The 22,053-nt window shown below is 52.8% G+C and overlaps 1 protein-coding gene across 7 annotated transcripts in view; it reads right to left on the bottom strand.

The window, feature by feature from the left end:
* Window positions 1-22,053, bottom strand: part of IQSEC1 (IQ motif and Sec7 domain ArfGEF 1) — a 373,922-nt gene that overhangs the window by 69,630 nt on the left and 282,239 nt on the right. Inside the window, exon 1 of one of the 7 annotated variants that reach the window (XM_032333271.1) lies at window positions 19,922-20,049. The exons of 5 other annotated variants lie outside the window; for them this stretch is intronic. Coding sequence is in view for 1 of the 2 variants with exons in the window: in XM_032332950.1 (XP_032188841.1) it covers window positions 3,309-3,373 (65 nt within the window). In the remaining variant the exon portion in view is untranslated. Of the gene's footprint in view, window positions 1-3,308; window positions 3,668-19,921; window positions 20,050-22,053 lie in introns of those variants that run through there. One more of the 7 variants, XM_032332950.1, reaches the window with a different exon arrangement.

Genomic DNA, 22,053 nt, shown 5'->3' with positions numbered 1-22,053 from the left:
ACGGCACATACACACACTTCTACTGGGGACCTGGGCCACCTCTGCGGAGCTCTCCCCGGGCCTCTGGCCTGCTGCAAGCCCACTGGGCAGACATTCCACGAGTCATTGCAATTCAGAGGAAATTTACAAAAGGGGAAGGAAGAAAATCCCCTGGGTCACTGGCAGCGGGAAGAGCAGAGTGCTGACCTGGACAATCATACCTCGGACCAAAGGCCGGGGGCTGGCCAGCATGGCGAGGGCTGTCAGACATGTCCTCATGCATCTCTGTGAAGCCGGGTACCAGTCCCTTCCACGGAGGGGGAAATTGAGGCTCTGAGGTGGTGTAGTGACTTGCATAATGTCACAAAGCTGAGCTGGGATTTGAAACGCAGTCTGTTTCCCTTCTTTGCTGATGCCCTGAGCTGCTCCTGGCCTCACAGATTCTCCTGGCAAACCAAGATCCCTCGTTCCACAGAGTCTGGCCAGCTAACACCCACACACATGTGCACCTGAGCTCCCAGAGCCCGGGGTGGGGGTGGCGGGGCTGTTCGGTCCCTTCCACAAACACCTATTTGCCCAGCCATCACACGGTTTGACGGTGCAGCTGTCAGTCTTGTCCATGTTTTTGAGCTGAAGCTGTGTAAATATTAGCACAGCTAGTTCATAGTCCGACTTCCTTGGGCAAAAGCCTGAAAATCCTGGCCGGGCTGGCAGGGGCCCTCCAGAGGCTCTCTGGCAGAACATGTGGGTTCTTCTCCAGGCTCCCCTGGTAACAGCCTGGTCAGGTCATTGGATTCCCTATCTTAACATGCCCCTTTAGAAAGGGATGGTGGGGAGAGACCTGGGCTGCTTTGAGGCTCAAAGAGAAGGGCACTTAAGTGCTGCCATACCAAGGGGGCCACCCGTGCTGTCACAGTGCATACGGGGTGGCATGGCTGTTCCTGGAGGGGTTATCTTAGACCTGTTACAGACTGGGGGTCTCCTGAGGTCTCTGGAGCACGCTGGATACTTCCTGGGTTTAGAGAGGGAGAGATGGCCAGCTGGGAGGGCTCTGGGTGGGGGGTAAGCTGGCCAGCCTCTGCAGGTCGGGAGCTGGGCTGATTCTCTGCCCCTCACCACCCCCACCCCGCTTTCTTTGGAACTGCATACCAGACAATCTGGAGCAAATGTGATTCCACCTGCTCCGAGGCCGAAGGGCGAACCTTGGGTTGTGCTGCAGAAGGTCTTCTCAATCTCCAGGACACCTGGTCTGTGCTCTGAAACTGGGGGAGCAGCTGTTCATCACCAACTCTGACAACAAAAGGACTCAAGCAGGCTTCCCTGCAGCTAGAAGGTTTAGAGTAGATTCGAAGAAGGACTTCCAATAAGAAGGGATGCAGGACTGGGAAATATGCCAAAGCAGTCCCTATGGACATCCCAACTGGAAGGGTGACACTGGAGAGGTCTCAAGCAGGGGCACTGGGGACACCCCGCAGTCTCTCTCAGCTGGGAGCGGGAAAAGAGATATCGCCTGCGGAGCATGCCAACTGTGTCCCCACAAGTGTGCTGGCCTTTACAGGGACAAGCACTCTGAGTTTTGCTCACTGCTATGTCTCCAGTGCCTAGACAGGGAATGCTCACAGCAGCTGCTCCATAAACTGCAGAGCCCTGGTGCCGACAAGACTTAGCGCTCAGTCTCAGTTTGCTCTCCTGCAATATGGGGATGCCGGAGCCACAAGGATAAGAATGTACATGCGATACTGGGTGGGACAGCTGCGTAAGACAGTAGCACATGTGCAATATGAATATCGTGACCCCCGTTTTCGGACTGATGCCACAGATCTCAGACAGCTGGCCTTGCAGCTGCAGCTTGCCCAGCCTCTGCCCCCCAGACACAAAGAAGCCACGGGTTCTTGGGAACCACACCCCCACAACCCCACATGGAGCCTCAGGCCCAGAGTGCCAGGCCCCTGGGGCGAGGACTGGGCCAGAGGGGAACATATGCATGTTCTCAGTGCAACTGCTAGACACACGCTGCAGAATTTTTGAACTCAGAGATCAAACGGCTGCAGGTGGTTTGCCCCCCAAGCCTCCGGGGGCCCGACACAAGCCAAGTCAGCTTGTCAACAAATCCTCTCCGCCCCACAGCCTGGCTCCTCCAAGGGGCCTGCAGACAGCTCAGGGGGCAGCTGCGCTGGCGAGCGGTGCAAGAAAATCGATATTCCCAGCACATACACACTCTCTCTCCATAAATACGGGCCCTTGGACACTCAGGCAGCCACCCACAGGCCCCAAAGCAGAAAAGCGCTGGTCTCTGGGACACACATTCAAACTCCCACCCCTCCACCCCTCTCACTAAGACTCCATTCCTGACCACACCAGGCGCATTGAAAACACGCATACACCCAATCACAACAGCATACACCCAATCACAACAGCAGACCCTTCCCAGCCGCCCTCAACACGACAGCAGCAGCCACACAGATCTCACCCCCCGCCCAGGGCTCCAGGCTCTCCAGTGCCCTCCTGGGTCCTCCCTCTTCCCCACCCCCCCACCCCAAAGCACACCGGGATCACCTGTGCACAGTCCGTGAAAGAATCCCTCGAACCCCCACACACTTGCCCAGGATCTCCCCAACAGAGCTGATGCAAAACCCTGGATACAGGCCCAGGGGCTGGCTTAGGCCCCCAGAAAGACTCCCTGGCAGCCTCAGCCTGCCGCAACCAGATACAAGTACAGACACCCGCCCGCCACACTCCATCCAGTCCACGGTCTCCATCCAGTCCACGGTCTCCGGCCTGGCACCGGATACTCACGGTTTCTCCCATGGAAACTCACCCCCACACAAGCTCCCATCCCGACACTCACTTGGGAGCGGCTGCGCACATGCACACACGCGCGCGCGCACACACTCCTGTCCTGACAGCGTCTCTTTCTCACACGCACAAACTCAGGTCCCTGGGCTGGTTGCACACATACTATTACAGCCACGCTCCACCCCGTCAGCCCTTCTCCCTCCCTCACACACAGGCACTCATCACACACATCCTGACAGTCTCACGCACCCCGGCACACCCATCCCCGCAGCCTCTCTGGCACACACTTACACTTAGAGCCCCAGCAGGCTCTAACGAACCGGGGCACACACAACACAGGACCCGGCTCTCTCACAAACGCACAACATACCGCCCGCAGCCGAGCAATGACTGGGTTTCTGCTGGCACCCCCACCCTGCCCCGCCAGGCCATTTCCGTGAAGCCCCTCCCCAAGGCCCTCTAGCCCGAGCCCCGGCGCCACCCTCCCCCACCCCCCACTACGCCATCCCCCCGACCCGCGGCCACGGGCTTACCCGCTGTCAAGTTCCAGCTCCAGCAGGGACTGAGTCCGCTCGGAGTTGCAGTGCAGGCACCACATGGCGGCCGCGGCGGGAGCTGACGGGGCCGAGCGCCCGGGACCCAGGCCCCGCCGAGCGCTGCCGACTCCCGCTGGGGCGGCAGATCCCGGGACAGACACCCGACCACCGAGAGACCTGACCACCCACCACGCGACCACCTCGGGTCGCCCGGCCCGGTGCCCGCCGGTTCCCGCTGCTCCCGGCTCTATTCCTAGCCCCAGGCCGGCCAAGCCCTCCCCTCCACCGCCGCCGCCGCCGCCGCCGCCACGGCCACCCGCCCGCCTGGCGCAGAGCGAGGCCCGGCCGGAGGAATGTGGCCCGGGAGGGGGCGGGGCCAGGGGCGGGCCCGAAGGCCGGGCTGCTCCGGGCGGGCGGGGCTGCGCGGAGCCTCGTGGGGAAGCGAAGGGGGCGGGGCTGCGCGAAGGGGGCGGGGCGATCAGAGCCAAGTAGGCAGGATCGTCTCCGCCAGGTTAGCTGACCAAAAGCACCCCTGTACCGGCAAGCTAGGCCCTTCTCTGGGAGGGCTGTGCACTCCCTCCAAAACAGAGTCCCCCCAAATACATATTTGGCTCCTCAAGGCATAAGCACAGCAAATATAAAACCCAAACCAGCCAACTGCAGCCTACTCTGCTTATGGCGCCAATCTCTGCCAATCCTAATTTTGGCCTCATCTTATAAAACGAGACCTCTGCTCCCGGGATGTTGTGACTTTTGGGTTCTGATGTTTCTGCCCCAGAGAAAAAAAAATGGGTTCCATCCTGAGGCTGGGGACACCCATTTGGGGACTTCTGGGTGAGGATCTGATGAAAGCAGCTTCTTTTTCCCTAACCCCATTCAACACCCTGCTCTTCCCTCACCCAGAGACAACTTTCAGACCCCCACGCTGGCTTGGAGTAATCCTGATTTGCTGTTAGAGCTCTTTACCTACACTTGGTCCTCAAGACAACATGTGATATAGGTGAAGCTATTGGTGGCCCCAATTTCCGGAAGAGGAAACTGAGGCTCACCTTAACTGGGTTAACTCTAAGAGGTTTTCGCTCACTTCTCTTCCAGGCTGCTCCTCTCTCCCTACTATAAGCAATCCTGGCTTGCTGTTCTCAATTTGTATATTTACTTGTTTATTATCTGTCCTTGGGCTTCATGAAGGCAGGCATAGGGCCCAGCACCCACACTTGTGGAATGCCCATATGTGGTTGGGAGACATCAAGCAGACACAGACACAATCAAAACCCCACCTGCCCCAGCTGCAAGTTTATCTCCTGGAGGGCCAGGCAGCTGGCACAACTGCAGAAGTCAGGAAGAAGTAGGAAGCCACTAATGCAGGGACATCATCTTGTGCCTTTTTGAGTCTTCCATTTGGAAGGGGTGTTGCCGAGAGTCTAATGATGAGTGCTTTCCCAGATGGGGAAACTGGAGTAGGGTTGGGGACAATGAAGGAAGAGGGCTGGGCTGGCCCAGCTGGTAGCACCGGAAGAGGCCGTCCCTAGATCCACTTTAGTGTACCAGGGTTCCCAGGCAACAGGCTGAGCAGGAATCTAGTGCCCCTCATTGCCCATCTCCACGTTTCTCCTCTCTGCTTCTGATGCTGTCTTTGCACATGAAAAATAAATGCTCAGAATGGGAGAAAATATTTGGAAATCACATATCTGATAAGAGTCTAGTATCCATGTCATATAACGAACTCTTCCATCTCAACAATAAAAAGGCAAATAACCCAATTTTGGAACAATCGATAATTGTTCAATTGATAATTGGAACAATTAGAAAAAGGGCAAAGGATCTGAACAGACACTTCTCCGGAAAAGGTATATGAATGGCCAATAGACACATGGAGAGATGCTGAACGCCACTAATCATCTGGGCAATACAAGTCGAAACCACAATGAGAGAGCACCTCACACCCACCAAGATGGCCAGAATCAGGGAGATGGACAAGAGCACTTACACACAAGGGTTCCAGAAGGAAACGACTTCGGACATGCACTGCTCAAAGCCTGTTACCATGTCCTGCATCCTGGTTAGGGGGTAATGGGAGGTGGAAGGGGAGAGGCTTTAAATTGTACAGTTGCAGGGGTGGTGGTGGTGGTGGAAAACCCCCACCCCAGCTTGAATAGCCCTCTAAAAATAGGCTGCAATAAATGGAGCCAAGAGAATTCCCCCAGCCCAGCTGCTGGAGCCCTCCAGACACAGGCTCTGACCGACAGCCTCACAACCTGGATTCTCCAAGAATTCCAGGCACTTGTCCAGGCCCACGGCATAGCCGCCTGCCAGGATGGTCTTGGCGACATTGTTCCGGCTGGGATTTAGAAGAAGGGGGTTGAATTTCCCTGTTAGCATTTGGAATACCAGAGGATGGAGTCCCTGGAAACCAAATGCCTCTTAATTCTCTTGTTTTATCTTTCTACAAAGTGTGCCTCTTGTTTCTGCTCAGTTAACTGCCTTGTGGATTAATAATTTAGGGAACCGTGAGGCAAACAACAAAGTTCAGCCTGGAAAGGCAAAGAAAGCCAATTTTTCTGCTAAAACGACTATACTGGGCAGAATTCTTATATGTTCCATTTGGGCAAGTTGCTTAGCCTTCTGAGTCTCAGTTTTCTCAACTCTAAGTTATGGCTCATGGACCACAACTATCCTGGAGAATTCATCTTCCTGTTTAATTTAATTTAGTAAGCATTTATTAGTGCTTACTCTGTGCCTGTCATCTGAGGCCTCACTGGGAGACACTGATGCGACAAGTGTCCCTCAGTATGATGTTATAATAATCTGGAGGAAGAAGCTTGTAAGTCTGCCTCATAACAGGCTCCAAAGATGAAGGGGCTTTGGGATGGGGCCTTGAGGGATGAGTAGGAGCCCATCTATAGGGGCACAGGATTCAAGAAAGTCATGAAAATATTTAGTTCCACTGTACCGTCCTGGGTTTCAGTCCTGAGTTGCTTGCCTTGACCTGTCTCACGTGTCATGACCCAACTTCATCCCCATCCCCCGGCTTCTGACATCAGACACGTATATAGCACCCTATCCCACCCCCAAGGCCAACCTTTGCAGTCCCTCTCCCAGAGCTGTCAAGATGAAGGCCAGCTCCTCCACACAGCCTGCCTCCAGGCCTGTGCCCTGATTGAGGTTCTCCTCTCCAGCCCTTGCCACTTATCATGTTCCCTCCACACACGCCACATCTCCAGTAGCACAAAACTTCTTTCAAAGCCCCAGACTCCTGCTGTGCCTGACTCCTGGCTAAGACTTTGGATTTCAGCTTACAATGTCTCCTCTCCCAGAAAGCCACCCCTGACCAGCCCCTAGTCCAAGTTAGACACTCCTCGTAGACACTCTTGGGTTTACTCTGCACCTGCTCTCCCATTACACCAGTGAGCTGTACTGCTCTTGCCAGGCAGAGTTGGGCCTGTATTGTTCTCTGCAGCATTCCCCACACCTACTAGGGGGCCTGGGACACAGAGGTGCTCAGCAGTTGAATAAATCCAGCCTGAGAGTCAAATCCGGCCCACTGCTTGCTGTTTTAAAATAAAGTTTTATTGGAACAGAGTCCCACTCATTCACTTATGTATTGTCTGCAGATACTTTTGGGCTACAACAACAAAGCTGAACAGTTACAAAGGCGATAGATGACTCACAACGCCTAAAATATTTATATCTAGCCCTCCGCACGAAAAGGTCGTCTACCCTGCAATAAATGAAGGTCCTCTGGGGAGTTGGCACCAGCTACCCTGCCTGTCCTGCCAGACCTCCAGTGCCCTTGTGCAGGCCCACCACGGACAAGATCTGGAAGAGCAGAATCCAAATGTCATGGGGGAAGGTGGTGATTAAAACCATAGGGCCGGGGGCACCTGGGTGGCTCAGTGGGTTAAAGCCTCTCTGCCTTTGGCTCGGTCATGATCCCAGGGTCCTGGGATGGAGCCCTGCATTGTACTCTCTGCTCAGCAGGGAGCCTGCTTCCTCCTCTCTCTCTCTCTCTCTCTCTCTCTCTCTGCCTGCTTCTCTCCCTACTTGTGATCTCTGTCTGTCAAATAAATAAAATCTTAAAACAAAAACAAAAACAAAACATAGGGCTGGGCCAAGTGATCTCCAGACAAGATGGCCACATGTTGGGACGATCCACTGCTAGAAATGACTCCTACGGAGCTTCTTGCCTGTGTGTACAAAGACTTAGGATATTAGTTGATTGTAACAGTGGAACGGGGAGAAGGAGACATACAATGTCCCTCAGTGGGGACTGGGCAGTGGGTACACGGCTATATGCCCATTACTGGAGTTCTGTGTTAACAATGTGGTGGCACACCATACACATAGGAAATGATCTGAGATGGGACACTGTGATTAAAAGTCCAATAGTAAGATATATAGAACACTAGTGTGCTTATATAGCATCATATAACCATTGACTATTTCTTAAAGAAGATCCAAGAAACATAGACCAGTGATTGTCTCTGGGAAGGGAAACTGGGGTTTCCAGAGATTCCTGGAGATGGGCCTCTGCCCTCTAAGCCTGAAGTCTTGTTGGGACAGGGCTGGGAAAGAGAAGGGAGGACTTCTTGCTGTATGCACCACCCCCCGCCTTTTTAAAAAAGATTTTATTTATTTATTTGACACAGAGAGATCACAAGTAGGCAGAGAGGCAGGCAGACAGAGTGCGGGAAGCAGGCTCCCCACTGAGCAAGGAGCCTGATGTGGGACTTGATCCCAGGACCTTGAGATCACGACCTGAGCCGAAGGCAGAGGCTTAACTCACTGAGCCACCCAGGTGCCCCTCTATGCCCTTTTATAGTTTTCAAAATTTTAAACATGTTTGTTCCCTTAAAAACAAACCAAAGAAGCCAGTGCAGTGAAGAAATCAGTACAATCATGGCAACCTACAGGACCGGAGTTGTTCTAGTATCTTATAGGAGACCCTGAGGCCCTCCAGAGCCAGTGCCCAAAGACCCCAAATTCCAGATGGTACTTAAGTTACCTCTCGGGCCACTTGGGTTCCTTTGTCTCTGAGTAGGCTGTGTCTTACTGACAGCGTGAAAATCTGTGGGAGCCCATTTGACTCCCCCCTTCAGTGTTGATCATTCCTCTGTTGTTCTTCATAACACCAAATGAACATCCCTACAGCACAGCTGGGATGCCGGGCGTGGGAGAGAGCTCTGTCATCATCCCTGCAGCCCATGCCCTCATTTTACAGACAGGGAAACTGAGGCCTGGAGTGAAAAAGGGATGTGCCCTGGGCTGTGTACTAGGAACACTGACACTGGTCCAGGCATCCTGCCTCCCAGGCCACAGTACCCCACAGTCCAGCACACAGCTGGGCTTGGGGGGGGCGGGTGGTGTGTTGGCTCCCTACAGAATAGAACTTCTTCCTAGGAGCATTGGATGCTGTGAAAACCAGAGGCAGCTGTGCAGAATGCAGAATTGTGTAAAATGGTATCTCAGAGAAGCCAGTCAGTCCCCCCAGGACAGAAAGTTTCCACATGAATCCAGCTGCTCCAAAGTGCTGAGTTACTTTTTAAAATTTCATTTGTTTTCACATAAACCACTTGCAAATCACAGGCTTCCCTAATTGCACTACACCAAGTAAAGTAAATGACCTTGGGATAACTTACTTTGGGAGGCTGGAGTTGGCCCCGAGGGGGTGTAGGACTGTTTACTGTGAACTAGTCGATATGGCCATCCCCTGTGCAGGTAGTACTTTGCTTGTCATCTAGTCCCTGATGTCTTGCCTTCCAGCCTCACCGCCAGCTACCATCCCTATAATAGAGCTCCTCCCAGTATGCACCGCACCCTCTTTTGTCCCAGTGCCTTTGCTTATGCGGTTCCTACTTCCCAGGCTACCCTTTTCATCTGCTTGGCAACCTCTTACTCAGCCTTTAAGACTCAGCCCAAACGTCACCTTCTCTTCAAAGCCCTTCCCAGTACTCTGTCTACCAGGTGGAGAGGGAAACCCTCACCTGGACTGTGGGCATCACAAGGGCAGGGACAATGGCTCTCTGTCCACTCTCCTGGTGGTGGGCCTCAGACACTGCCACTGCTCCAAATGACCAGCTACCAGCAGAACTGAGTCCCAACCATAAAAACTCAGTGCTACTTGGGCTGGCCAAGACCCAGACTGTGACAGTGAGATTGAAGAGGCTTTAATGTTTGCATATCCTAAATTTTAGGGCTGGAAGGAGTCACCATGACCCAGCATTTACTGCTCACTAGGTGGGGAGCCTGAGGCCTACAAGACGGGGTTGCACTTCCCGAAGTCATTCTGGGGCCAGGCCAAGACCTGGTCATCTGACTTCCTTTCCGCATCTCTTTCCCCACTGCTCTGACAAAGCAAACCACAGAGTCAGGGAACCATTGTGGTTTGAGGTGTAAGGAGGATGTTTTCCTGTGGTCTTTGAATGAACAATAAAAATCAGACGCAGGTGCTACTATGCCTACAGTTGACAATGGATTAACTGAGGCTGGAAGAAAAGATCCTTAGGGAGGGCTTGTAATGACAGAACCGCATAGTCAGGACACAGGGTCAGAAGCAAGGAGAATCGAAACCCTTACCAGTACTGGTCGGCGCTATACAAACTCTGAAAAGCCTAGCATGTGACAGGTGCTCCGTGACTGACACTGTGAACCAAATGGTCAGGAATGATCACCTCCTCCAAGAAGGCCTCCTAGCCTATACCCCCAGAACACCCTATGTTTCCAGGTCCCTAGTGCCCACCACAACCCCCGACACAGTGTGTGATTATAAAGTAGGTGTTATAAAAGTGAAGGAAGGTGGGGGGGTGGCCATGGGTCAGAAGGTGCTGATGGCTTCCCGCCTTAGTCCGGCCACTCTTGGGGGCCCCCTCCCTCCATCCTTGTCCCCTTGCTGGGCCCGGTCAGGTAAGCTGAGCTGCTTGCCTGGGGATTTAGGGTGCAGGGCCTGTGGAGAACAGACCTGTGGCTTCTAAGTGCCACTACTTGAGTTATGGTTCTCTACTCAAGTGGATGGGAAGTGGCCGTCTGCCGGTCTTCTTGCAGGATTCGAGAGGCCTGACGACATCAGGAAGACATTTAGTAGCAAATACCTAATTAGGCTGCTACCTTCGTCAGTGAAGGGCTCTTCCCCGACCACACCCCGCCTCACTGCCCTCGAAATCATACTGCACACCACAGTTCCCATCAGGTGGTCTTGCCAGCCCCGGCTCACAGCCCCCCCTTTCCCTGGCTGGTAGCACAGGGAAGCTGCTTGGCCAGATCCTCTGGCCTGACCCTTGGGGCCCCTCCATACCTGAGATAGAGCCCAGGCCACCTCGGTTCTCTGTCCCAGGGTGAAGAGGCAGCCCTGTGGCCAGTAGGCCTGGACACACATCCCAGCCCCTGACCCCCTTGTGTCACCCTGGCTGAGTCCCCCAGCTTCCTGGGGCCTCAGTGTGTGGATCTAGAAACCCTCCTTGCAGGAGTGGTGTGGGGGCTTGGCAAGAACATCTGTAATTGCCTGGCCAGGGATGGGTACCACGGAGGCCTTCAGAACTGGGCAGTCCTTCCCCTGTTCCACCACTGTCCCCACAGAGTGGGAATGCTCACACCTGGGGACACCAGTTGGGGTCACAGCCTAGCTCCCCCACATCTGATGCTCAATCTTGCATCTTGGGCAATGGGATGGGTCTTTCTGTGCCTCCTTTCCCCCTTTCTGCCTCTATTTGCCTCTTCCTTAAGTTTGGGGCTGTTACCTCTCTAGACAGCCACAAGGCCACCCCTCACTGGCGCCTACCCTATATCAGGCACTTTACAGAAGAGGTAGCATTTAATTCTCAACAACCTTCCACTTTACAAATATACGATGACTCAGAGAGGCTGAGTAACTTACTTAAGGCTTCCCCCCACTCCAAGGGCTTATTGAATGAGGCTCTGTGCTAAATGCTTTACACGTATCATTCATTTAATGAGCCTTACAATGACCTTCTCAGGAACATACCACTATTACTATCCTCATCCGATCATCCAGAGAAAGGAACCGAGGCTCAGAAAGCTAAAAGAATGTGCAAAAGGGCAAACAGCTAGGAAGTGAGGATTTGAACCCAGGGCTGTCTGATTCCCAAGTCTATGCTTTAAACACTGTTCTCTTTGGTCTTCAAGGCCCAGTTCCAAGATATCCCCTGCAGAAGACAGTTTCCCTTCTCAGCTGATATCATGGAAATAATAAAAGCAAATCCAGAACCACCCCCCGCCACAACTGCCCCACAACTGCCCCACACTGTCTATGGAGTCCAACTCCTGGCTCTGTCCCCTTCTTGGCAGTGTGGTCTTGGGCATTGCCATTCCAAGCCTCAGTCTCCTCCTCTGTAATATGGGCATGAATAACCAGGCATATCACCGATGTTGTAAACACTTTAGTGGGATACCCAGTGCTGGGCCCTCAGCAAGAGTTCTGCCCCCACTTAACCAGCTCCCAGGTCCCCAGTCACAAATCCCAATTCCCTCTGCCCTACTCTCTTCCTGGGGGATGCCCCGCTTGCCCTCTGGAGTGGAGAGCAGCTGGGGAAAAGCAGGCAGGCATGGTGGTAGCTGGCCCCGGGAAGGACTTGAGGCTTCTGCCAGCTCTGCTAAGGCAGCCCAGAAGCCCAGGTGGGGTCACATGGGGCAAGCTCACACTCAGTGGGGCCACCAGGGATGAATTAACTTCTGTGGTCCCAAGCCCCACCCACAGGGCTACAGTCTGGGAAATAGACCCCCACGTGTGAAGGGCTTTGAGACAGCACACACATGTTCCAACAGATGGCAGCCCGCTTGCCATCACCTCCTCTGAGGGATCTTCTGGAACACCCCCAGGTAAAGCCCATCCCCTTTCTCTCTATTTCATCTAATTCCCTTCAAAGCCCATCTCTCAGCCTATATTTATCTTGCTTATATTACTTGTTTACTTGTTTATTGTCTGTCTCTTCCATCAGAATGGAGCTCTATGAAGGAGGGACTTTGTTTACCACCGTGTCCCCAGTATCCAGATGGAGCCTGGTCTACAGTACGTGTTCAGTAATTGTCTGATAAATGAGTGAGTCATGCTGAACCACAGTTGTTCTCAGTCAGGGACAACCACATGGATGCAGCAAGGCCTGCACGCTGGGAAGGGAACGGCAGGCTCCGCTCCTGCTCCCCATTCTCACCCTTGTCTTATTCGATCTCAGCCAACGCCTCTATTTCCACCATAGATAGATTATGGAAGGGCTGGGTGAGATGGTCTTTCAAAAACACCAATTTTCATCTCCAGTGTGCCCAGTACATAAAGGAACCATCAGCCAAAGATTTTATTTAAAAAAAAAAAAAAGATGCATCCCTTCAGCAGGGCAAATGACCATCCTTGACCTATCTGGTTCTTTCCTGGTAGCTTTGCTTAAACTGGGACCCCTCTGTATTAAAGGGAGCAGGTAAAGTGAGGGCATCGGGGAAGAAATATGGAAATCTGCAAGGCCTTGTTCTGTTTCAGATTCAGACACGCGTCTTTCCAGGGAGCCGCTAAGGAAGGAGCCTGCTTATTCTTGAGCCATGGGTCCCTACAGCAGAACAGCTACTGAGGGGTTGCCAAGCCAAGGCAAGGCCCCAGTGGCCCTCTCCCTTAATGAATAGACACGTTCATTTACAGCAAGTGCCAGGGACGCCTGTTTTGCAAATGGATGCCACTAAGTGCTCCTAAACAACAGCCTCTCTTAAGTGGGTTAAAAATTCCCCTCTGCAATTTTCTTTATGTTATTGATTTAAACAGCACCTTCTCTCATCTGGCTGGGACGAAGACTGCATCCAGCTTGACCCGACTCCACTGATTCGGAATTAAAGGAGGCGGGATACGTGTGATGCCTGATTCAGTGTCTGAATAAATCCATAACTGAGAACATGTGCACTCCTGAATGTGTCCCACAACTGCCCCTGACATTTATTCCTACCTACTCTGTGTCTGTCAGGCACTGACTGGGGAACCAGAAGGTGCAGAAGGAAACAGAGGCCCTGAAGCCCGGAGAGCCTAAGTCATTTGTCCAAAGACGCACAACCTCTAAAGCACAGAGCTGGGACGGGCACCCACCCATGCTGACACTCAGCCTGTGTTCTCTCTGCTCCACGGGTGGTTCTCAAAGGCTGCTTCCAGGAATAGCAACAGTTGCAGTCTCAGCTGGGACTTTTTTGCAATTGCAAAGTCCAACGGTCCAGGTGGGTCTGATGCCTACTCCAGTTTGGGACTCTTGGGTCAGTCAGGGCACTGAGGTGGGCCATCAGTTCAGTATGGGAGCCAGATGGCACAAGGTCAGGACTGACTGTGAGCAGGTGGGATGGCCATTTAGGGAAGGCTTCCTGGAGGAGGTGAGGTGAGGCCTGTCTTGGGATCTGTGGCATGAATGGGAATTCACTGGGTGGCCCAGCAAGAGAAGGGCACTCCAGGTAAAGGGAACAGCATAGGAACAGCCTTGGTGAGCTTGGGAAAATATAATCATAGTTCTGCATATATGCATATATGGGGAGTGTGAAGACGGGGATGGGTGAGCTGTGAGGAAAGAGGCCAGAGGGTGAAGAGGTTAGACTTCCGGTGACAGAAGTGGCCTGGATTTATCCCTAGGTTGGTTTTCCCAATGACCACAAAGGACACGTTTACCAATTACTTAACACCATGCTTTACATTGGGGGGGGGGACTCGATCTTCTCCATCAATAATAATAAAAAAAAGTTTCACTGAGAATAAATTCAGTTTTCCCATAAAAACAAATCACCCAAACTAAAACACTGTTATAAAATCCTGCTTGGATCCTGTTATCAGCAGAAGGCCTGTGCTGGAGGCCTGCTCTGGGTTTGTTTAACGCAGACATTAGCAAGCAAAGAGAATTCATGTTCTAGAAGGCAGCCATAAAACAGAAGGGTGCTTTTTATATCCTGATAGGGAATAAGACACAAGATGTATTGCTAGGTGAAACAAGTAAAGTGATGAATGCTGTATTTGGGTAAAAAAGGAAGGGGGAGGAGTAAACACCCCCCCCCACACACAGACACACACCGACGCGGACATGCACGCGCACACGCACACTGACATATGCATAAAATACCTCTGGACAGCGGTTACCTTTGAGGGAACTTGCCAGGGCTGGGAGGGTGGTTTGCTGTTCACTGTGTGCCTTTTCTATCTTTAATTGTTGGACCATGTGACTACACAACGCCCATAAAAACAAGATACAATGAAGCCCTTTTTTGAGTGCTAAAGATGTATTAGCAGGGACCAACACTTTGGTCTCAGAATAACTGGCAGGGCTGAAAGAGCACTGGGAGGAGTTACACTCTCCCAGGTCCCATGTGATTCTGTTCCTGGTCCCTGGACGCCAAGTCTGGGGCTCACCTGGAATCATTTCACACAGCCAGAGTCTCACACTTCCACCTGCCTGGTGGGTAGCAGGGGCAGGGTGGTAGGGGGAGTCAAGGCCATCTTCCTATACTCTTGGGAATAAGACTTGGCTGCCATTCCAACGTGCACCTCTTGCATTGTGAGGGGAGAAGGCCAGGCCCCCAAGGAGCACCTCCTGTATGCCGGGCAGTTGGCAGCTATCTGCAGCTTGGCACACACTATCCTGTGGGTGGTTATCAAGCCCTGTTAGGCAGCCCACCAGGAAGCTGAGACACACAGAGGTTTGGTGGTACACCTGAGGCCGCTCAGCTCGCAGTGGGCAGAGCTGGGATTCCAATCCGCAGGGTTCGCAGGAAAGCCTTGGAGCCTCACTCCATGCCAAGTGGGACTTGGGCTGGTAAGGGAACATGGCCCTATGAAATAAGAGTAAACCTGGAGGCCCCAGATGGGGCCGCCCCAGACTCCTGGAGTGGGTCCATAATGAGCAGCCCTTATGCAACACAGCCCACAGATAATTTTGGTCTCTCTCACTGTTTCCGTACATGAGCATAATTTATGTGTTAATAGCAAAGATATCAAGGTTTGGAAACCCCTGGAGTGTTGGAAACGCAATTTGTAATTACAAGCACACAGCAATTTGTTCAACATGTCAGCCCTGTCCACGGTAATTATTCCCCTGGTTAAGGGTAATCCCCGCCGTGCATGGGAAAGGGAAGCCAGGAGCGAGGGCGCTGGGGCTGGGACCCCGGTTGTCTTCCTTGAGGCCATTTCTTCTCCCAAGATCCCTTCCCAGCCATAGAAAGAGCACAGTCTGCACCTTACAGAAGGGACAGAGGCCCAGATGGACCAAAACACTTGCACAAGATGTGAGATCACACAACAGAACACGGGGAGCTGGGATTTGATACCAATGGATGGCCCAAGCCATGAGGGTCCTCACCTGGGATGCAGCTCTGATTGGGAAGGGCATTCTTCATTCAACACACATTGGTTCCCCTTAGGCTTTAACTCCAGGGCAAGGTATGGGGGCTAAGAAAAGCAGGGGAGGGACTCCCAGGCTCTGAAGGCCCCCTGGTTGTCTAGCTCTGGCTGCGCTAACTGTAGGGCCCTCATTCTCTGCTTTACACACGTGGCTTGCGGATGCCCTGTCCACCCTGTAAATCTGGGATCTCACATTTCCATTTCACTGCCCAAGGCTGTGGAGCAGAGACCTGGACCCCAGCACTCCCCTGCAAAGTGGGGGTCCACCTAGCCATCCCAGGTTGGGCTTGGCGGCAAATGAAGTTGGGTTTTAAAAGGACAATTTAGGGCACAACTGGTAGAGCCATCCTTGGAGAGGAGGAAAGATGGGCTGGAGCCATTGAACCAGCAGTTTAGGTGTCAGACTGGGGTGTAGGTGAGGAGCAGGGGGAAGGGTGGTGGGCTCTGGCATGACCAGAGCAGCCCCAACCCCACCTCTCACCAGGCTGGGCCTGGCTGGGCCAGTCCACCCGTCACCACTGGAGGGCTGGCGCCACCTGTCGTCCTTCTGGGGAACTGCATCCTGGCCTTCCCAGCCCCAGGACAGAGAGCGGGCAGGACTCCATGGTACCCCAGCCTTGGGAAAGGTGCAGAGAGGGGCAGCTGAGTCAGCTTCTGGACCCCACCCTAAGCTTCCTCATTCAAACCTCTCCCCTCCTGCCTGAACCATCTGAGACATCCTCCTCCCCAGCCCCCTTGCAGCTGGGTTAGGAAGGGCAGCTGGGTTAGGAAGCAGAGACAAGACTCAAAGCCATTTTCAACTGACATTTCAGTCTAACGACAAATCATCGCCCTGCTTCAAAATATGGCTCTTCACTGCTTACAAAATAAGCACCAAATTCCTTGTTATGCCTAGAATTCCCTGCAAATTTGGCCTCTGCCCTCCCTACTCTGCCTCAGCCTCTTACCTACTTGGTTGGCTGCTGCCACCCACCCTTTGAAAATGCTAGTTCAGCACACATGTCTCTCTCTTTTCACCTACTTAACCGTGACTCCACCTTCAAGCCTCAGCTCCTTCAGGGACGCCTTGCCTGGCCTCCTCACTGGCCCCCTGAGCAATTCCTCCTAGCAACTGGCTGGTGTTGTTCAGGACAGCATTTCCCTCTCCTATACCAGACAGCTGGGTAAGGATAAGGAGCATGTCTGTGGGACTCAACATTTACTTCAGCCCCAGAGTCGTGCCCAGCACATACTGGATGCTTGAGAAATCTTTGTGGAAGAAATGAATTATGTCTAGATCAAGTGAGTCGCTGTCCCCAAATTAACATGCCTTCATAAATAAAATATTCATTTCTCAAGGGGCCAGGCACAGAGGTAAAGGTGTTTCATACTTGAGCTCTGGGGGAGGGTATGGGGGGGATATTAACAGACAATAAAGTAGGGGGTCTGTGCACAGATGTCCTGACCAGGAGTAGACAGCCAGAAAAACTCGAGCTGAGATGTGAACCCAGGTCTGTTTTCAGTCAAGCCATCCTGTGGCCCCTGAGGCCAGGCATATGGCCCAGTTCCCTCTGAGGTTTCACCTAGCTGGGTTTGCTCAAGCTGATCACACAGATGGAGGACAGTGGTTAGAGTTCCCTTTCCCCTGAGGTTACCAACAGAGTTCTGGAGAGAGATTCTAGAAAGCTAAGCACAAGAAGACTGCCTAAGTGGGGAGGAGAACCCACCACACCTAGGCATCTCTCCCTTGCCAGTGAGCATGCTCAAGGCTGGTTCTACCATCAGTGTGCAGGGTTCCTGTGCCTGTGTCTCTGTAAAAGGCGCCCTCTTCTGGTGGACACAGCCTCTTAGACTCCTGCTTGGAAAGACTGCGTTCTTTCTTTGCCAAGTGCTCTTACACAGTGCTCAACCTGGACATCTGTGCACTAGAGGTGCCTGGAGCTCTGCCCTATTGGGTGACTATGACCCTTAGTCCCTTCCGCCCTCCTGACACCAGCAGTGGATCCTTCTCTTCCTTCAAGGGGGCAGGGAGCCCTTCCGGTAAGGCTTTATACCTATGCATGCAAGACATGTGGGCCACATGTAGCCACCAGCTGCCTTCCTTTCTCAGACCCTGGGAGAAAGAAAGCCCCAGAAAAAGCCCTCTGCGAGATTTACATGGCAGAGATAAGACAGTAGCAGGTCCAGAAATCACAAGGCCCACAGAGAAAACATCAGCAAAACTTAACACTGACTTAAGTTGCCTCATGGGAAGACCGTCAAAGTTTAATAGGGAGGCAGGAAAAACTCCAGGCCACATTATCGGCATTAGCCCAGGTGAGATGAATGACATGTTGCCTGCCTGGGTCTTCAAGGAGACAGTTCCTCACTCCTCTCAGAAAAGCTGCTGCATGTCCTGGGCTTCTGCACTGAGTCAGGAACCCGGAGAAGGCCAGGGCTGGCTCAAGGTCACCCAATGGCCAGCTGGCAGCCAGGCTGGGCCCATGCCAGGGCCCCGGGCTCCACCCTCGCTCCAGACCCAGATCTGCTGGAGTGGGGAGGAGGGGGAGCTGGTCTCCAGCTCGGGCCTTCAGCTGGGCACAGAGGGACCGTTCTTTGCAGCTCAACGATCCCCCTGTTTGCCCCGTGCCAGGCTACAGCCTCCCTCGAGTCCTGCTGACGAGGAAAATCTGGTGCCAGCGTCCACAAATATGTGTGCCTTCTGGAGGGAGGAGGGAGTCAGGTTCTCTGGCCGAGTGGGTGGATTTAAAGGCCCAGAGGGAAGTCACAGGATGGGGGCAGAGCAAGCTACCGGTGTTTTCTTTAAAAGACACTGCAGGGATTAAACACACATATACATGTATCTCCTGAACATTTCCAACCGTATACCCCCAAAATGCTCCTCATGTTTACTCTGAGTGGGGGGCATATGCAGTTTCATTGTATATTCTTACAATGCTGAATATTTTTTACCAAGTGTCTGTTTTCCTAAGTAAAGAGTAACCTCCTAGAAATAAACCAAAAATAAGAGGTCCAGGAAGAAAGGAAGTTGCCAGAAGGAGCTCAGAATTTCGGAGATGGAGGGAGCTCAAGTACTGACCTTCTCAGTAAAGAACAAAAGCTGAGGGGCACCTGAGTGGCTCAGTCAGTCAAGCATCTGCCTTTGGCTCAGGTCATGATCTCGGGGTGCTGGGACCAAGCCCCATACAGGGCTCCTTGCTCAGCGGGGAGTCTGCTTCTCCCTCTCTCTCTGCCACTCCCCCCTGCTTGTGTCCTCTCTTTCTCTCTCTACCTTTCTGTCAAATAAATAAAAATTTTTAAAGAAAAGACATTAAAAACAAAAACAAACAAACACCTAAAAGCTGAGATTACCTGTGCTTGCTGGGAGCTGGGTCGTGTTGGTGGCCCATTTCTGTATGGTAACAGTTTAGCCTCAAAGTGACCTGAAGAGGCAGGCCCTATTATTGTCACTCCCACTAAACAAACCAGGGGACATCGCCCAAAATCCTAGCCACTAGCCCAGTTTGGGTCTTGTTCTTGGCCTCAACTTCTTTGTAGGGACCCACAGTTCTCAGAGAGCCCTGGGGAGGAGCGACACTGCTCCAGAGGGAATGTGCCTCGTCAGGCAAGTGAGGGGAGTCCCCCGGCGGTGGTGGCCATGGTGGCCGGAGTAGAGTCTGCAACTTCTGGGGCCACACAGGCAGGCTGCTAGCGGAGGCAGGGCCATTCTTGCAGCCCAGGCCCCTGCCAAACCAAAGCCACCCCCCCACACTGAGGCCTCAGTTTTCTTGTCTATTAAATGGGTGAGTCTTCCGTGTTTTGCTTGGTAGGAATAAAGCTTACCCGAGGGGAGGTGCCTGGCAGGTGCTCAGTCTATACCCACTTCCTCCCTCCTTCCCTGCCCTAATAATTCCAAAAGCAGTGAGGCTGTGTCCTACCAGGCCAGGTAGTGGCCACTGCCCAGGGAAAGGCAACAAGATCTGGAGGGCTGACTGGAGGTTGGCAGTGACCCCTCCCATCTAGCAGGCACGCCCTGGACACAGAAGAGGACGCAGAGCCCCTTGGGAGATGGATGGGCAGGGTGCCCGAGAGGCTGTGCGAGCTCGAGTGAGCTTGCACAGTGGCCTGAGATCTGGCAGACCCTTGTCCCACGCCGGGCCCTTCCACCTCCTACCTCTCGCTGCTTCCAACAGACCCAGATGCCAAGAGATTAGGAGGGGATGTTTATCTTCTAGACGGAGGCACCCGGAGTTGGGCAGGGAAGACAGGGCCAGGGATCACCCTGGCGCTCCCTTACCTTGGTCCAGTGCCCCTGCCACAAACAGCGCAGCCTCGCTGGCCTCTGGGGCCTCCTCGGCGGCCCAGATAGGTGAGCTCCCTCAAGCCCTTCCCTGGCCTGTGCAAGTGGCCAGCGTGGGTCCTAAGCCCTCAGCCCCTGCTTAATCCGACAGGGCCCTAGTCAGCGCCAGTGGGACACGTGACACCCACAGCCCCACAGACCTGTTTGGCAGGAGTGGCAGCTGGGCTGGTGGGGGAGGGGTGCCTGCCCAGCCGGCGCCCTGCCCTCGGGGGCTGTCCCTGATCACCTCGCTCCTGCTGGCTCTTCCTGGCCAGAGCCTGTGGTCCTGGGCTCCTGCCCGCCTTCCTGGGGAAAGGTACGGGTATGCGGGGAGGAGGAGGCGGGACAGATGAGGAAAAGGGCACGCTTTTTACCAAATGGTGCTGGGTAATGGTGTGTGCGTGAACATGTGTGTGCACGCACATGCGCACACTTGGAATGAGCCCCTTCTTTCACAACACACACCAATCAATTCCAGGCAGATCAAAGATCTAATGTAAAACACACAGAAGAATATTCATGACCACTGAGTGGGAAAGGAGTTCTAAAACACAAGACATGAATACTAAAGGAAAAGTTAAATTTGACTTCTTAAATTAAGAACTCTGAAATGAAGACGTTCACCCCAAGACCCCAGAACAAGTAAAAAAAAAAAAAAGGCAAGATATCTACCACGTACGTAAATGATCAAGAATTCAAGTCTCAAATGCCTAAAGAACCCCCCCACGCCAAACCCACAAGAAAATAAAAAAGACAGCCCAAGATGGGCAAAAGACTTGACCACGCACTTCACCAAAGAAGAGATCCAAACAGCGAATAAACATACAAAAATGGCCCGACCTCACTGGCAATCAGGGAACTGCAAGCTAACATCACAGTGAGAAACCATCCTCCGGCCCCGGGTGAGCAACACAGGAAAAGACTGATATCAGAAGCCTAGCAGGGCCTAGGGAGAAGGGGACGCGATAGGGAAGGACCGCACGGCTACTTTACAACCCTGTTAAAGGTAATGAGCAAGAGAAGGAAGGGTACGCCCGCCGCCCTAGGACACAGACAGATTCCAGAACAACAGCCTCAAACTGAAAACAACCCACATGTTCATCACAGTAGACCAGCTACATCTGCTGTGGCCCAGCGACATGAGGGAATATTATACGGCAGCAACAAGGACTCACTGTAGCATCTTAGGACTGAATGAGCCACACGGCTCCGACTTCAAGCCCAAGAAGCCAGACCCAGAGAAGTATCTACAGTCTCAGTCTATTTACAGACAGCTTGAAAAGCAGCAAAGCAGAAAAACGGAAGGATACTGTAAAAAATTGTTCAGCAAGGTGGTAAGACAGCGAGAACAAGAGCATTATTATCAGAAAAGTTGAAATGGTGAGACTCTTTGAGGCATATTGATTGGGGAGGAACACAGAGCGGGGGTCGGGGGGAGAGTTGTTTCTGACAACGCTCCATTTCTCGACCCAGGTGGTAGGCTCTTGTGTATTTCTCTAATTTTTCTTTAGGCAGCTGCATATCTGTCTTTTCACCTTCCTATGTGATGGGTTCACAGCACATTTAAACAGACACATTCGTATGGGTGGGGGATAGGTGGGGACCCCAAGCTGGGACTGCGGAGCTACCCACCCCTCACCTCACCTGCAACACCTCAACACTGCGGCCACCACAGCCACATGGGATGTCCCAGCTGAAAGGGCTCATTCTACCCTCTCGTTTTCGAGACAGGCACGGAAGATCAGAGACAGAAAGGAACTTGCCCAAGGCTGCAGAGCAAGTCAGGGCCAGAACTGGAATCTAGGTCTTAAACCAGGGCTGTCTCCTCTTCCTTTTGGAAGAATTTTCCCATTGCAAATCACCTTTAATCACCAGTTGGGGCAGACTCATTCTGTTTAGCACTGGGTGCTCTCACGAATTTTTATTCACTTGCTTATTCATTTGGGACTGTGTATGCTAGAATACAAGCTCCTGGAGGAAAGGGCTTTTGTGTCTGTTTTGCTCTTGTGGTAAAATACTTGTTCCATAAATATTTGTTGAATTAATGAATGAACGGAGCTGACATTTCTATTTGGACTTGGAGGCCCCAG

This window comes from Mustela erminea, chromosome 1 (assembly GCF_009829155.1).
Source record: "Mustela erminea isolate mMusErm1 chromosome 1, mMusErm1.Pri, whole genome shotgun sequence".
In the NCBI taxonomy this organism is placed as follows: domain Eukaryota; kingdom Metazoa; phylum Chordata; class Mammalia; order Carnivora; family Mustelidae; genus Mustela; species Mustela erminea.
Note: the sequence above shows the minus strand (reverse complement) of the source record. Positions and strands in the feature narration are given on the sequence as shown.